Source organism: Frankliniella occidentalis, unplaced genomic scaffold (assembly GCF_000697945.3).
Source record: "Frankliniella occidentalis isolate FOCC.00 unplaced genomic scaffold, Focc_3.1 Scaffold18, whole genome shotgun sequence".
In the NCBI taxonomy this organism is placed as follows: domain Eukaryota; kingdom Metazoa; phylum Arthropoda; class Insecta; order Thysanoptera; family Thripidae; genus Frankliniella; species Frankliniella occidentalis.
The window spans coordinates 1,264,724-1,279,933 of record NW_026267148.1 but is presented as its reverse complement, the minus strand read 5'-3'; the positions used below and the strand labels follow the sequence as shown (position 1 = coordinate 1,279,933).

Here is a 15,210-nt window from a genome sequence, read left to right as displayed (position 1 = left end):
AGTCCCAGATCTGTAGATTTGGAAATGTCGAAACTGCTGCAGCAGGGGGTTTTAAGTTTTCATGATAGGAGGCTGGGGTCTTGTTCAGTAGGAAGGGAGCTGTTTACTTATCTAGATCTTATTTTACTTCTTTAGTCTTGCCGTAGTCTGTCTTCTAAACCAGATTTTGGTTACTCTGAAGTTTCAAGTGTTAAGTTGAAGTTATCTTTTTGAAAATTCTGCCTCTTTATTAGAAGAGATAAGTTTCTTTGCTTGCTAAAGAGACATGGTTTATCTGGGAAGAGCAGTAAGTTACAGGCTATTCTGTTGCAGGCTAAACAGCAAGCTCTGCCAATTCAAGGAGTCTGGGACATGCGTGGAAAGCAATTCTACACTGGTGTGGAAATCCGGGTTTGGGCCATTGCCTGTTTTGCTCCACAACGAACAGTCAGAGAAGATGCATTAAGGTATTTGTGACTTTAGTTATAATTTTCTTCGATAAGTTCCTCATATTTGCAAAAGTTCCAATGGTATTTATTCTATGTCACCAGGCTGTTCACCCAGAATCTTCAAAAGATAAGTAATGATGCTGGGATGCCAATTATTGGACAACCTTGTTTCTGTAAGTATGCCTCGTATCTTTCAAAGTTCTTTCAATTTCCATTTTTTTAAAAATCTAATCAAGATTTTTATGTTTACTATTGTAGGCAAGTATGCTACCGGGCCAGATCAGGTAGAGCCTATGTTCAGATACTTGAAAACTACTTTCCAAGCCCTTCAGCTGGTTGTGGTTGTATTACCAGGAAAAACACCTGTTTATGGTAAGAAACTTTTTTGTGTTTCTTTTATTCTGATTGCTTAGGTACTTCAAGTGATAAGGATTCCCCATGAGCTTGATTTCAATTCATTTTCCATGTTTATTTCACAGCTGAAGTAAAAAGAGTGGGTGACACAGTTATGGGTATGGCAACTCAATGTGTTCAAGCCAAGAATGTGAACAAAACATCCCCCCAAACATTGTCAAACTTGTGTCTCAAGATTAATGTGAAGCTGGGTGGCATCAATAGCATTCTAGTGCCAAGCATTAGACCTAAAGTGTTTAATGAGCCTGTCATATTCCTTGGCTCAGATGTCACTCATCCGCCAGCTGGCGACAATAAAAAACCATCCATTGCAGCAGTTGTTGGATCAATGGATGCCCACCCAAGCAGGTAAATAAACCAACATTATCCAGCTTTTTGCTCATTTTACTTTTGTTTATCATGAATCTGTGTGACACGTCTCTTTTTAGGTATGCTGCTACTGTTCGAGTACAACAGCATCGCCAGGAAATTATTCAAGAGCTGAGTTCCATGGTGCGGGAGCTTCTTGTTATGTTCTATAAGAGTACTGGTGGTTATAAACCACATCGTATCATTCTGTACCGAGACGGTGTATCAGAAGGTCAATTCCTAGCAGTACTCCAACATGAACTGACAGCTATTAGAGAGGCTTGTATAAAATTAGAAGGAGATTACAAACCGGGTATTACCTTTATTGTTGTTCAGAAAAGACATCACACAAGGTATTGTATAAATTTATGTCTCACATCAGCCACAACAACAGACTTGCACTTAAAGTAACTCATTGTCATTGGTTGTTGATAGATTGTTCTGCTCTGACAAAAAAGAGCAATCTGGGAAATCTGGCAACATTCCAGCTGGAACAACTGTGGATGTTGGTATCACTCATCCTACTGAGTTTGATTTTTACCTGTGCAGTCACCAAGGCATCCAAGTAAGTTCTAAGATCTTAAAGTCCATAATTTGTGGTCTCAATTTTTTTTCTCTCTATTTTGAGTTATTTTCATACTCTAATACTAGCAGTATTAAAATTTTAAGTACACTTTTTTGAATTGTGACATATTTCTACAATTTTCAGGGCACAAGCCGTCCAAGTCATTACCATGTCTTGTGGGACGATAATCACTTTGACTCTGACGAACTTCAGTGCTTAACGTACCAGTTATGCCACACATACGTTAGATGCACACGCTCTGTTTCCATTCCTGCCCCTGCCTACTATGCCCACCTTGTTGCCTTCCGTGCACGGTATCACTTGGTTGAGAAAGAACATGACAGGTAAGCCCTATTCAAAATTGTCTTTCTCAATGGATATCCAATTTGAATTTATATTTAAGCTGGTTACTCATCTGTGGTTTTTTATATATTTTATTACAGTGGAGAAGGCTCCCATCAATCAGGTTGCAGTGAAGATAGAACGCCAGGTGCAATGGCTAGAGCCATTACAGTGCATGCTGACACGAAGAAGGTCATGTACTTCGCGTAATTGTTCTGTGTTAATTTTAGGATTTCTTACCTTATTGACTAATATCAGCAGATGACTTCATCACTCTCCTCTGATGTTAAATCTTTTCTTCCCAAAGTCACGCAGAGAACCTATATTGAAATCATTATTGTACATAATTTCCCATTTTATTCATTAACTCATTTATTGGCTAAGCCACAAGGGTGAAACTACATTGTACCATATCGGTCTAGGGTTCACAGTGACTGAAGGAATGTTATGCTACTATCCAAATGTTTGTATACATAATTATTTTCTTCCTTTTTGTGCTGATTTGTTGAATGCACAATTTATATTCAGTGATTGGAATTTGCTTCTAAATACAAGAAATGAAGAGTTTTGTTAGTCTGTCTTCAAGATAGGCTGGTGGAATTAATAATCGACTATGCTAATTCATTAAATAGTTCCATCTGTGAGCTATTCTTTCATTACCTTCAATGTGTACCTTAGCCTTTCTTTGTGTTCTGGTAAATTTACCTTTGTAAATGTCTCCTGACTTTCAATCACAAATATTTATAGTATATATTTCATGTAAGAACTACTTTATGTATTTTGTGGAGGTACAATATAAGTTCTGTAACACCTTCCAGGTTTTGTTGGCCACTAGTAATTACTTGTAATTAAGAAAGTATGGGATATATCATGCTGATTTGGATGCCGTACCTTATGAAGATGAACTGTACTGATTAAAATGGTGTATTTTTTTTTTTAGTATCTACTAAGAAAACGAGGCATCAACATTTTAGTAAGTTTCAATGTGAAAGGGCAAGTAATCTTAAGCTATGTTTCAGTTGAAAGAAATCATTAATTTTACTGCTAGACATAAAAATGGAATCTTTTCTTTGATAGATGTGTATATATTTGATAGATATGCTACTTAGTTTATGTTAACAGTAGCTGTATGCTGTGCCACAAATCGCTGTATGTGGATTTCTGCATCAAATCCATGGGATTTTTTTCATGTGTGTTTGTGGTCTCCACAGAGTTTATTTGCTTCTAATCATGTTTGACTCTCATTTATTAGAAGGGATATAGAACCCTTATAGATTTTTATCAAATTGGACCTCGTAATCAATCAAAGGTACCGTATTTACTTAAACTCATGAGCCACTTTTTCCTGTTTTATGTCCATTGGTGAATCAATGCAGCATCTCTATTCAAGCTGTGGCTTGATTTTTGCGCGGACAAGATTCTTGTAATGCAGTTACCAGTATTTGACTTTTATTTATTTTTTATGAATGCTTCAGTTAACCAATAAATCACTTCACGTTTTCATTTCTTTTTTTTTCTTTTTTTTTTCCTTTTTTTGTAAAGATTTAAAATTTGTCTTTGTAGTTGTTTTTTCTATATCATTTTTATGTGTTCTAGTTTGACCTCTGTCAAGCTTTTGCAATGTCTCGCGTCCAACGATTTTTATTCTTTTTAATTTGCCTTGTTAAATCTCTTGAGTTCATTCCAACTTAGCAATATTTAATTAGGTTTTTTTTTGTTTTTGTTTGTTTTGTTGTACGAAAGACAACCTCTAAATTTTTTTGAGATATGGTGTCTCATGCATCAAAGCACAGCCACGTCACTCATGTTGCCTTGATTGTACCTGACTCGCTTGCCGTCTGTTGTCATCATGTAAAGAACCAGATCTCATAACTCATAAGGTTCGCATAGATCAAATTCCAAGATCTTACCTCAGGAATTTTTGAGTAAATACGGTATGTGTGTATTCTGATGCCTATTTAAGAATTGTCAACCTGTTGGTGTGAAACTTTGTGGTCTATTGGATGGTCTCTTTCTCTTTCTCAAGTACCTTGAACTAGTCTAAGACAAACAATGGTGAGCGCAATAGTTTTAGTTGTGAACTCAAGCTTTAAGTTAAACTGACAAATAAACTTGATACAGTACATGTTCCACTGTAGCTTCAACCTATCCATGAGTATAATCCGATATTACTTTCCCATTTTTGTTTGTTATTCCACACTAGATATAGCTGTCCTTTTTGAAATCCATTTTGTATATATATGCATTTTTATCTGGTGTTTTTTATGCCACAGTCCACCGTGATGTGCAATTCTTAAGAATTTTCATAAATTGTTATGCAGTGTGGTTTGAGGCAACATGTAGAGTTGCAACTGAGTAAAGTTTATGCCGTTGAGACATAATAAAACAACTAAGCTACTGGGTGCATGTAGTTACTCAAAACTGATGGTTTTTTTTTAAGAAACAAAAAAATTTAATGGTCACCTTAGGATGGTTGTCCATCAATTCCTTTGCTGAGATGCCGTATTAACCGTTCGGGTTAGATATACATAAGTATTTTCATTGACTCAGTCTTACAACTAGTTTATGAATTGCCAAGTCCAAAATCTCTTTAAACCTTAACACCTACGACCGATCCCCTATTGTTTGGGTACTAGGATTTTTTAGTACCATTCTGGGAAGTGGGTGTAGAGTTTTTTTTAAACAAATTGTTTTAGATAAGTGTGCATTTTGTTGATGATACATATTAGGACGAATAATCAAGGTATGTCTTTTGTTACTAGAATTTGCTATTATTTGAGAAATTTTAGTTTGCTGGATTGTGGTTGATGTCAGCTCATTTTGCCTTCTATAAGTAACTTAAACTTTGCTTCAAACTTTTCCTATCTGTTTGCTGTTTCCTTTATTTTTGGCACCTAGAATGTGTGTTAGAAGGTAAGCAAAGTTAACTGAAGTCTTGTGTGAAATATAAATAATTTGGTATGGGGCCAAAAGATGCATCCAAAAGCCATTACGATTTTCAATAGATTGTTGTTTTTTTATTTGTTGTTAATTATTAAAGATGCTAACTTCATGACAGATTTTACTTTATGTGTTCAATAGAGCCATTGTATTAGAATAATAAAACAACCTATCACCATGAAAACTGGGGAATTATGTTTTCCTTCACATAATTGTAAATTGATAGACAAAAATTTTTTGGTGGAAGATGTTGAGCTCTATTGCTTAAAACAAAGATAAGATACAAAATATACCAGTAATACTGAAAATGAAACCATGTAATCAGTCAGTTCATCATTAATAAGTAGGTAGATAGATACATTGTGATACATAGAGCTCATAAAGTAATACACATTTTCATCAACAAACACAGAACATTGTTAAAGGAACGTTTCAATATCATTAAATACCCCGCTACACTTCATAGCAAAAATGAGTAAATAATAAAAAAGTTATCTATTAAATTGAGAAATGTAACAGTCTCCAGGAAATGTTACAGAATGGTAGGAGAGTGAGGTGGATTACAACACAAATTGTCTCTGTGCATGTAAACTGTTAAAAATGGAGCTTTTAACTTCTATTCATACGATTTCCCCAGCCTGTTCGGTGTGAGTCCTTGTAGTCATCCCAGTTTCTCTGCTGGGCTAGCATTTCCGGATCATCTGCCTCAACTTTCTTTTCTTTCTCAACTTCCTCTTCCTCCTTCTGTTTGGCTTTTATGTCATCATTGGCTATATTTTGCAAAGACTGATCTTGTGAGCTTGGTGGTTGCCATCTGTAAGGGAATATTTTTCATGGACTTTATCTTTAAAAGAAAGTTGGAATAGATAATACATGTTTCCTGTGCTGGAAACTTGATATAAACTTACATTCCATCTCGCAACCGCTGTTCATAAAATTCTTGAACTGTGAGAGTTGGAAGAGATGGATACCCAGCACCAAAAACTCTTTTTTGAACCTCATCTTTAGTGATAATCACCGGCATCAAAGGACGTCTTGGAGTTAATTTAGGTCTTTTTTCTCGTTCAAGCTCATCTTCAGATTTTCCTAGGGCTTCTTGCTTCTTCAGCTAATAAGAAAAAGAAATGAAACACTTATTCTATTTGAATTACACACTGAAACAAAATAAGTAAGGTATAGCATCAGTAAGAACCTTCGCCCGATGCGCTAAGAGAGGTTTCTCCGAGTCCAGACATTCTAACTCATCTAATGCTTGACTTGCATAAGATTTGCACATAGTTAGAAAATAGTTACGCTTGATATCTTCATCAACACTTTCTGAATCCATAGCTTTGCGTAAGGTCTGGAGCTTTGATTCAAGTTCCTTTTGCTGCTTGAACCTTGAAATCCAGGACAACAATATAAATACAGTGCAGATAGTCTTTATAAACATAATACGGAAGTACCAAGGCAAGAACAAGTTTTGTTACTCACCTCTCAATTTTAGCATGACGTTGTCTTGCCATAGCAGCAATGTCCATACCTCGATTAGTATGCATAGCGTTGACCATATCAGTGGCCGAATCTTCATCGGGAATTTCCACAGCTGGGGGAATTTCAATATCTGCTACACCATAATCCTTAACTCTTTGTAAAAAGTCACGGAAGTACACTTCAGCTGTAGTAATCACTTCTAAACGGTCAGCTACACACAATTTTAAAGACAATGTTCCTAGCAATGCTGGCAATAAAAAATATTTTATATTGCTGGTAGGCACCTCTTCAACACTTTCATTTGATGAAAAAAGGCCGCCCAAAGAAACTAGCCTCGTTGCATCTTCAAACAGGTGCATGCTTCTTTTGATTTCAGCCTGTTGAAACAAGAAGATTGAAAATTAAAACACAGTACTTAATAATAATTTGTTATTTTATGTGTTATTTTACACATCAAACATGCCGTCAGTAACACTTCAAATATTTTGTTTCTTCCGCAGGCAATCAGACAAAGGGAAGAGAGACCATATAAAATACAATCATTGTCAAAATTTGGAGTGACATAAATTATTTTAGTAGCGAGATGAGATAGCGCAACTAACAAAATTAGAAATTAATATATGAGTTCTACACAAAAACAACAATCACGAGTAGGCACAAGGGTGCAGAGAGACAGCATTGATGACAATGCCTCACCTGAATGTTTGAACTATTCGTTGCTTCATCAGTCTTGGAGACTCTATTGAATAAATCCAATCCTTCGTCGAAAATGTCGGATAGTTTCCGCGTTTCATCTTCGGCCGCCATGGCCATGGCTATTTGTTTCTTTCACAACTGAAGGGCACAACTCACAGCGCAGCGACTCTGCTACTGCTCTGGCGCAACGGCTTCTGCTTCTTCTGCTACAACTTCATCATGACTTCATGACTTCGAAAAACCATTTTCCAAAACTTTGACCCGCGCCCTGTTATGTGCGAGGCTACTTACATTGTTTCTCGACTACAGAAACAGTTCATATTTTAAGCGTAGACATTTTAAAAGGTAAAATACAAAGTGCAAAATCGATGTCATTCATCAAGGAGGGAATTATTTGTTTTTGTGTTTCCCATACAAACAGTCGGAGCACAAGCAGGGCCAACATGACAGAACTAATCATTAAAAATAGAGGAAAAAACAAAACAAATACAAATCGTAATGTCTCTATGTGAAAGCGAATCTTTTCATTTCTCTTTGTTCGTTCGACAAATGAGCCGATCGATGACATATTCTGCTTTCTATTCATGACGCATTGTGCCCGCATGCGCTAATGCCGCTAAGGTTTAAAGCCGCTGCCACCCTGTTCAAAGACAACATGGACGCCCCGTTTTGAGGTTCGGACGGAACTTCGGAATCTGGTGACTTTTTCAATACTGTCGAAAAAACACAACAAACACGATGGATCTCTAACGCAGGCATTACGCAGAATTCCAGGAATTTAAAGGACACACCCACAATGTCATCCAAGAGGTAAGTCGACGTAAATGTTCGAAACCACTCTGCCGCCGTCTACCCCGCAGAGGTTCTTGGCATGTCTAATGTTCTAATTAAAGAAGCAACAACTCAATCGTGAATGTGTGTCGCTGTGACAGTGTCTCTTGGAAAATCCTTTCTTTGCTTTCAATCGGTCCTTTTTGTGGTCAGACTCAAAATCGGACTTAAAAGTGTAGTTCACTCTAACCTTGCGCTGCCACTCTCCATTGTGTCTGCGCTTCCATCAACGGCTCTCTCGGCAATAATTTTAGTATTATGCGGATGATGTTGAAATTTCGTAAGGGATAGAGTAGTTGTATTGCTTGTATACAGTTTTCAGTGCCAATGATTAGGCCAGGTGTCTATCTTCTGGAGGACCTTGAACTAGGCAGTTTAGCAACTTCAGTCTGCCTTTGTTATTGATGACTTTTTGTTCCGCTATGACTCTATGGATACTGTATGGGATAATTCCTTCAAGTGCCAAATCATTGTCATGATCTTAATCTAAACTTTCAACCGGAGTAGTGCTTATCATTGATTTCAAAGTTATCATTGTTTTGGTTCTCAAAAACCTGAAATGGTTGTCAGTCTTCTTTACCCACTTGTCTGCTGACTCCGGAACAATAGACTTGCATAATTTTTATCAATTGAGAAAACTGATAGATCTCTTCTAACAACAATAAGCTCTTTTGTGCATAGTGGCAAATTAAAGTAATTTCTCTCAATGTCAGCAACACTGACATCCTCATTGCGATTATGAGATCTTGATTTTGCAAATTCAGTGGTGCTAAATTAGCCAATTATTTTTTTTGTTTTCGTTAGTGACACTAATGACAAGCTAGAACATAACTAACTGTACAGCTGCAAATTTCAGGATACTGCACACTGGTGGTCCCCCCCTTCACTTTCTTAGCAAACTAATATCTCCGATGGCGTTCGTTGTGGTCTAGCAGCAGTGCACTCACTGAGTAACGTGCATTGCCAGCCACTTATGAAAATGTGCAAGGAGCTCTCCCTGCAGCACTTGTGCCTTTGTCATGACCAGTCATGACACTATGACTTGATGTGCATCAATTTCAACAGGGTAGGGATTGTGTCTAGCACAAATCGCGCGGATATTGCGCCCGGCCCTTTTGGTTTGGTTTTGCCCACAGGCAGGTGGTGGTCGTGGCGAGTGCCTGCTACCCTCTCACCAATAAGCTCTCACCCTAACCCGCCGGCCGGAGTGCCCAATCACCTCCCATTCCCCCCCCCCCTCCTCCTCCTCCCCCGATTCTCGCCGCGAATGTCGCGAGTGCGGTGCATTCCTGCTGGCGCGGGCCCGTACGGCCCCAGCTGCCCCCGGGCACCCGGGGGCGGGGGACCTGGTGAAGAAGGGGAGGGAAGGGGAAGTCCCCCACCCCTCTCTTCTTCTCCCTTCGGAAAGACGGGGCTGTGCGCGCGCTCGCGCGGAGCTCGCGGTTGCAGGAGGAAGGCAGAGCGAGGCAGTCCCGCGCGCGCCGCGCCCGCGCCCCGGCGCCATGGAGACGCTCGTGTTCAGCAACGGCGGCGTGTTCCAGACCGAGGTGCCGGCCATGGACTGCAGCACGTGCAAGGCCCGGCGGGAGAAGCGCCTCCAGGGCGGCAGCAGCGGCAGCGGGGGCGGCAGCGGGGGCGGCAGCGGGGGCGGCAGCCCGCCTCGCGCCAACAGGCACTCCGGCTCAGGGTGCGTGCACTTGCGTGCAGACAGGGCGGGGGCGGCGGTACCTAACTCTGCTCTTGGTGTGGGCCGTACCCTGGAGCGGGTGCGACGCGTGTGAACTCCTTTGCCCGCGCCCGCCGCGCTGGCTCGGGCCTCGGGCGGCGGCTGCGGCACTTTCATCTTTGTTGTTTCTGTGATTATTGTTGATATCCGGGTCATGACTCCGCCGCGGGCAGACACGGTAAACACTACTCGCTCGTAAACACTTAGTTGCACAGGCTGCTCACAGAGTCAAGCGACTCTCCTGGCTCCCGGTCTGCGTGTTCTTTGTGCGTCAGTATGCGACAGCATCGGCCGGCACTCCGCACCGACCGACCAGCCCCTAGACGCCCGATTCCCCCCTCCCCCGGGTGTCCCCTTCCTGAAATATTTACGGCGGTGGTGTTGTCCTCCTGCGCTGCGCCCCTCACCCTCCTCCCACATCCCGTGATGTTGGTGTTTACCCACGGTGACTCCGCCCCCCCCTTTCCCCCCTCAAGAGTGCGAAACTATCCCATCGGGCGAGAGGGGGAAAGAGGGAAAGCCCAGCTCGGCGAGGGCGAGATTCGAGAGTTCCCCTTTGCCCCCGCTCAATCCGCTGTTGAGTATGTACCCTGGAAGCTCGGTATGTTCATCACAGAGCCCCCCAACAGAGTGCGGGAGAGGAGTGGCCTGCTCCGCGGGGACTGCTCGTGCCTTTATCACAGCCCCCCCCCCCCCTTTTCCCTCTCCCTCACTTCCGGTGGTTTGGCCCCTACGATAGCCTGTGCGTTCTGTGCCATGTACCCCACCTCCAATTCCTCGACGTGTTTGAATTAAAGTTCGAAAGTCTCCCCCCTAAGCCCTAATCCCCGCCCCTTCCCAGCGCCCCCTGCTGCACCACAGCGTGTCCTGGATCTAATGTGCCTCGCGTTTCTTCTGTTGCAGCGAGCTGACGAAGCTCTCCGAGGAGAGCTTGACCCGGCAGCCCGAGGAGGTGTTCGACATAATATGCAAACTGGGAGAAGGGTAAGAAGCTGCCACCGTGCTCGCGCCGAGCAACCCCCTAGCCGCGGTTCAGCGGCGTTCCCTCTGCGCTGACGACCGAGTTGTAATGTTTTGCAAACCGCCCACAGGTCGTACGGCAGCGTGTACAAAGCCCTGCACAAGGAGTCAGGGCAGGTGCTGGCTATCAAGCAGGTGCCAGTCGACACGGACCTGCAGGAGATCATCAAGGAGATCTCCATCATGCAACAGTGCGACAGCCCTTATGTTGTGAAGTACTATGGGTCATACTTCAAGAACACTGACCTCTGGGTGGGTAACACAGCCCTTTGTTCTGCCCCCCCCCCCTCTTCCCCATCCTTATTCACCATTAACAATTTGGGGGTGCACAGCACACTAAATGTGTACAGGATTGGTCGTCAACGCAGTCGGGGCGATTGGGTTTATACCGAGTGTGAAGGCTAATACTCCCCAGTGTTGCGGTTTGCATACCCAAGAGGCTATGGCGCCTTACGGGAAGATCGGGTAGGCAAACCCGCTACACCGTGGTGTATTGCCTACAGGCGGTGTACTAGCCCGCACAGGCTCGCGCGTTGGCATCATGCCTATTATCTTTAACCAGGACGCTTTAAGAGACCAAATGCATAGGCAACCTGCACGTATGCCAGCCGGCTTGCGTACATCACTCATTCGCTCCAACGACACTAGCCACCCATCCCCCCCGCGTGCACCGAGTGTATCAGAGCGGGTTTGCTTACTCCTTGCGGCTGGGCGAACCGGTATTCTCTGATAGACATGGTGGTGCGAGTAGAGTTAGGCCCCCTCGCAGGGGGTGAGCACGGGGCATGGCGGCACGCATGCGATTGGTGACCTGTGTCGTGCTCGGGTCGGGGCCCGGTAGTGGACGTGCATGCCATGTCGTTGCTGGTGCGTCGGACATGTCAAGTGCAACGCGGTTCACCTCCCTTCGGGCGGCCCCGGGTGGAATGCTGCTTGCCGGCCCACAGCACCTGCGCGGTTGGTTTTGCCCCCTTCCTCAGTCTCTGCCCAGCTGCTTCCTCTGCCTCTCTACCGCCGCAGTTATATTTATCTGAGACTTTGGGGGGGGGGGGGGTCGCCTGCAGAGACAACTTGGGGTGGACCTGGCCTCGATGCAGCCATTGAGTCAGCTGGTTGGCTTCTTCACCCTTGCCTTCCATCTCCGCCGCTTCCCCATATTATCTACCCATAATGAGGATTGAAAATATTTCTACAACACTCATAATAGAATTAAAAATGGAAACCCTAATTTTATCTGCAGATTGTCATGGAGTATTGTGGAGCAGGTTCAGTATCAGACATTATGAGGCTGCGAAAGAAGACCCTGACTGAAGATGAAATTGCCACAATTTTATCTGACACTCTAAAAGGCCTCGAGTACCTCCATTTGAGACGGAAAATTCACAGGGACATCAAGGCTGGCAATATTCTTCTTAACACAGAAGGTCATGCAAAACTAGCAGATTTTGGTGTAGCAGGACAACTAACTGTAAGAAAAGTTTTGTTTTGAGGTATCCCTTTATTCATTTTGTCTGAAAATGACTGCCTTTTATGAAAAAAAAATTGTTTTATTTAAGGACACCATGGCCAAGAGAAATACTGTAATAGGAACACCCTTCTGGATGGCACCAGAAGTAATTCAGGAAATAGGATATGATTGTATGGCAGATATGTGGAGTTTAGGTTAGTGAGATATTTTTTCATGAATTGTACCAATGCATAATTTCTTTTGTTGATTGATAATAACCCTTTGGAATATTACAGGTATAACAGGTCTTGAAATGGCAGAAGGAAAGCCACCTTACGGTGACATTCATCCAATGCGCGCAATATTTATGATACCAACAAAACCTCCCCCATCATTCAGAAAACCAGATCAATGGTCTCCTGAATTTATCGACTTTGTGAGTCGATGTTTAGTTAAAAACCCAGAAGAAAGAGCAACAGCAAGTGAACTACTACAGCACCAGTTCATAGGTATTTAGATCTCCACAAAAAAAATTAGTAATCTCATCTATTGATAAGATTCTATTATTTTCTGTCCATTTTATCCATCTTATTGAAGGTAATGCCAAACCTCCAACAATTCTGAGCCAAATGATTGTGGAGGCAAGAGAAATCCGGGAAAACCAACGGTGCAAAAACAATGCCAAACAAAATCACATAGACAATAAATCTGTAAGTAAATTTCCTCTTCTGTGTTTGCTCTTCCCCCTACTTTCTGAATTTAATATTAACAATTATTTCAGGATGATGAAGGAATAAATAGCAAAACAATGGTAGCTGGAGACACAGGAACTCTAGTGCCCTATAGAGATGCAATTGATTCAGGAACGATGATTGAAATGGATTCGGGAACTCTAGTTCCAGGTGAATGTGGAACTATGGTGGAACTGCAATCAGATTTAGGAACAATGGTTATTAATAGTGATACTGAAGATGAGTCTACAATGAAGAGTTAGTATTTCTTTTCCAACTTTATAACCGACCAGTAAGACATTGAATTACTTCTCTAAAACATATTTCTGTTTTGATAAAGGGCATGATACTGGACCTGGAGAGTCTGGGAAGAAGTACAGGCCTCTTTTTTTAGATCATTTTGACAAAAAAGAAGCTGAAAATGTAAAATTGCAGGTTTGTAAATTGCCAAAAGCAAGATCAACAAATTTAACAATTTGTTTTTCTTTAAAAGACCAAAGAAAAAAAACGAAAGAAAAAACTATTTTGACTTACGGTTATTTATTTCATTGTCTGAATAGAATAACGGTCAACTGCCTCAATCACCATCTCATAATATGGCGACCTATGACCAGGTATCTGCTGCAACAACTGAAGTACCTGTACCTCCACAAAGGCTACAATCTTTAGATCAACAAAATCATCAGGTTTGTTCCCCAGTTTTCTTGTTACATATCTGAACAGTTAATGTGGCTGTGGTTATAACTTTGCATTGAGACAAATGAATGCATTTTTTAAAATTTCAGAATAGTGAGATTAGTGCTCCAGCTCAGTTATCTGGCGAAGAGAGACAAAGATTTCAGAGCCACCTTCAGCTTCAGCTCAATCAAATTTCAGCAGTCGGTGGGCAGCTGCACCGAGTACCTTCTGATAACCACAATCATGGACCTTGTATTAATCATCATGAAAATCAAGCTAAATTTCAACGTGCCTATGTTGATGGAGACTTTGAATTTGTGAGTCACATTTCTTGAATATGTTATATTTGTTACTTTATTAAATTCTTTTTCATTTCTGTGTGGTGGTTTTTGTGTGGACTAACAGTATTATCATAATTCCAGCTCAAGTTTCTGAGTTATGAAGAGCTACAGACGAGAATGGCAAACCTTGACTCTGAAATGGAGAGAGAGATAGATGAGCTAAGGCGGAGGTATCAGACCAAGAGGCAGCCAATTCTTGATGCTATGGACCAGAAGAGAAAAAGGCAACAAAATTTCTGATGTCATTTTCCAGTTAACTTCTGTTGTGTCCATGAGAGAGCTGTGATGTGTCATGTGAACAGACTGTGTTCGTATATTTACATATACAAATATATATATATATCTAGGAAGTGTATGGAGGAAATTGAAATTCAGTTATGTTTATGAAATGTTTCAGTTTGCCATAATTGTGAGTGAAAGTCTTCTTGTTGAGCACTGTATGACAATCCATTGTGTAGTTTGTATTGAGGCATTGGGTCTTCATCCGAAGCATCAATGTTCATTTTTCTATGCACATATTTTTCTTGTTGGTATTAGTACCTATTTATTTGTCATTTGTTTTTTAAATTTTGTTTTTGTAATGGCTAATGATCCATTAAGTCTTGGACTCCAAAAACTATTACAACATAACATAATCTATATTTGCAGAGACTTTGGTGGCTGATCACCAACCACCCCAATTAAAAATGCTTGTTGCGTGCCTTGTTTTTAAAAAAATAATAGTCAGCTACTGATGACAACACTTCTACTTCTGTGTTTTGAACTATATTCTTAGGTAAAGTTAACACCCCCTTGTATTCAGGATGATGTTCTCTCTAGTTTCTTATCTAGTGTTCTATTTAACCGATACTGCATTTAATGTGGACAAGCAACAAACCTAACTAACAGGATCTACTTGTGGTTTGCTATTTAGCAGCCCATGATATCTGCTGATCTCTTAATCTTCTTTGCACTTTTATTTATTTCTTGTTTGTTGAATTTTCCACATCACATTTACCCTGTCTGAATTTGCATTCTCAGTCTTTAGAAGCTAAAATCACAGTTTATACAATCATGTAACTTGAGTCTCAGTTTTTCAGACTTACGGTATCTTTGCGATTGCATTATTTGAGATGGCAATAGTTTGAAAGCACCCGCATGCCATGTCGTTGCTGGTGCGTCGGACATGTCAAGTGCAACGCGGTTCACCTCCCTTCGGGCGGCCCCGGGTGGAATGCTGCTTGCCGGCCC

At 41.5% G+C, this 15,210-nt stretch overlaps 3 protein-coding genes across 9 annotated transcripts in view; 2 read left to right on the top strand and 1 right to left on the bottom strand.

Annotated features, from left to right (window-relative positions):
- LOC113210654 (protein argonaute-2) overlaps positions 1–3,600 on the top strand; it is a 15,293-nt gene extending 11,693 nt beyond the window's left edge. For all 4 annotated transcript variants that reach the window (XM_052264321.1, XM_026428745.2, XM_026428746.2 and 1 more), the window contains 8 exons: positions 313–446; positions 531–601; positions 687–800; positions 908–1,190; positions 1,271–1,543; positions 1,626–1,755; positions 1,900–2,099; positions 2,199–3,600. In XM_052264321.1, the coding sequence (XP_052120281.1) occupies positions 313–446; positions 531–601; positions 687–800; positions 908–1,190; positions 1,271–1,543; positions 1,626–1,755; positions 1,900–2,099; positions 2,199–2,307 (1,314 nt within the window). In that variant the 3' untranslated portion in view covers positions 2,308–3,600. The remainder of the gene's footprint in view (positions 1–312; positions 447–530; positions 602–686; positions 801–907; positions 1,191–1,270; positions 1,544–1,625; positions 1,756–1,899; positions 2,100–2,198) is intronic.
- Positions 3,601–5,336: 1,736 nt separating this feature from the next.
- On the bottom strand, positions 5,337–7,589 carry LOC113210657 (immunoglobulin-binding protein 1). The gene is made up of 5 exons (XM_026428754.2): positions 7,207–7,589; positions 6,511–6,887; positions 6,230–6,416; positions 5,946–6,145; positions 5,337–5,851 (listed from the first exon to the last, which is right to left on the bottom strand). Exons 1-5 carry the CDS (start codon positions 7,321–7,323, stop codon positions 5,647–5,649), a joined length of 1,086 nt encoding a protein of 361 aa, XP_026284539.1. The 5' UTR covers positions 7,324–7,589; the 3' UTR covers positions 5,337–5,646.
- Positions 7,590–7,745: 156 nt separating this feature from the next.
- On the top strand, positions 7,746–15,112 carry LOC113210655 (serine/threonine-protein kinase 3/4). Of its 4 annotated transcripts, none has more exons than XM_026428749.2 (12): positions 7,746–8,016; positions 10,667–10,747; positions 10,855–11,035; positions 12,024–12,251; positions 12,340–12,445; positions 12,527–12,739; positions 12,825–12,940; positions 13,012–13,219; positions 13,302–13,396; positions 13,522–13,647; positions 13,747–13,956; positions 14,062–15,112. In XM_026428749.2, exons 1-12 carry the CDS (start codon positions 8,003–8,005, stop codon positions 14,218–14,220), a joined length of 1,737 nt encoding a protein of 578 aa, XP_026284534.1. In that variant the 5' UTR covers positions 7,746–8,002; the 3' UTR covers positions 14,221–15,112. The 4 variants fall into 4 exon arrangements, with proteins under 4 accessions (XP_026284534.1, XP_026284535.1, XP_026284532.1 ...); XM_026428750.2 differs by having other exon boundaries at positions 7,771–8,016; positions 12,828–12,940; XM_026428747.2 differs by lacking the exon at positions 7,746–8,016 and adding an exon at positions 9,486–9,724.
- The last annotated feature ends 98 nt before the right edge of the window (positions 15,113–15,210 follow it).

What these genes read in the sequence shown, in the direction of transcription:
- LOC113210657 (XM_026428754.2), bottom strand. Translation starts at nt 7,323, where the DNA reads ATGGCCATGGCGGCCGAAGATGAAACGCGGAAACTATCCGACATTTTC. An exon ending in CGTCATGCTAAAATTGAGAG is followed by an intron (nt 6,417 to 6,510) that starts GTGAGTAACAAA and finishes CTGGATTTCAAG; the next exon opens with GTTCAAGCAGCAAAAGGAAC. An exon ending in TCTTAGCGCATCGGGCGAAG is followed by an intron (nt 6,146 to 6,229) that starts GTTCTTACTGAT and finishes TTTTCTTATTAG; the next exon opens with CTGAAGAAGCAAGAAGCCCT.
- LOC113210655 (XM_026428747.2), top strand. Translation starts at nt 9,540, where the DNA reads ATGGAGACGCTCGTGTTCAGCAACGGCGGCGTGTTCCAGACCGAGGTG. An exon ending in ATATGCAAACTGGGAGAAGG is followed by an intron (nt 10,748 to 10,854) that starts GTAAGAAGCTGC and finishes AACCGCCCACAG; the next exon opens with GTCGTACGGCAGCGTGTACA. An exon ending in TCAAGAACACTGACCTCTGG is followed by an intron (nt 11,036 to 12,023) that starts GTGGGTAACACA and finishes TTTTATCTGCAG; the next exon opens with ATTGTCATGGAGTATTGTGG.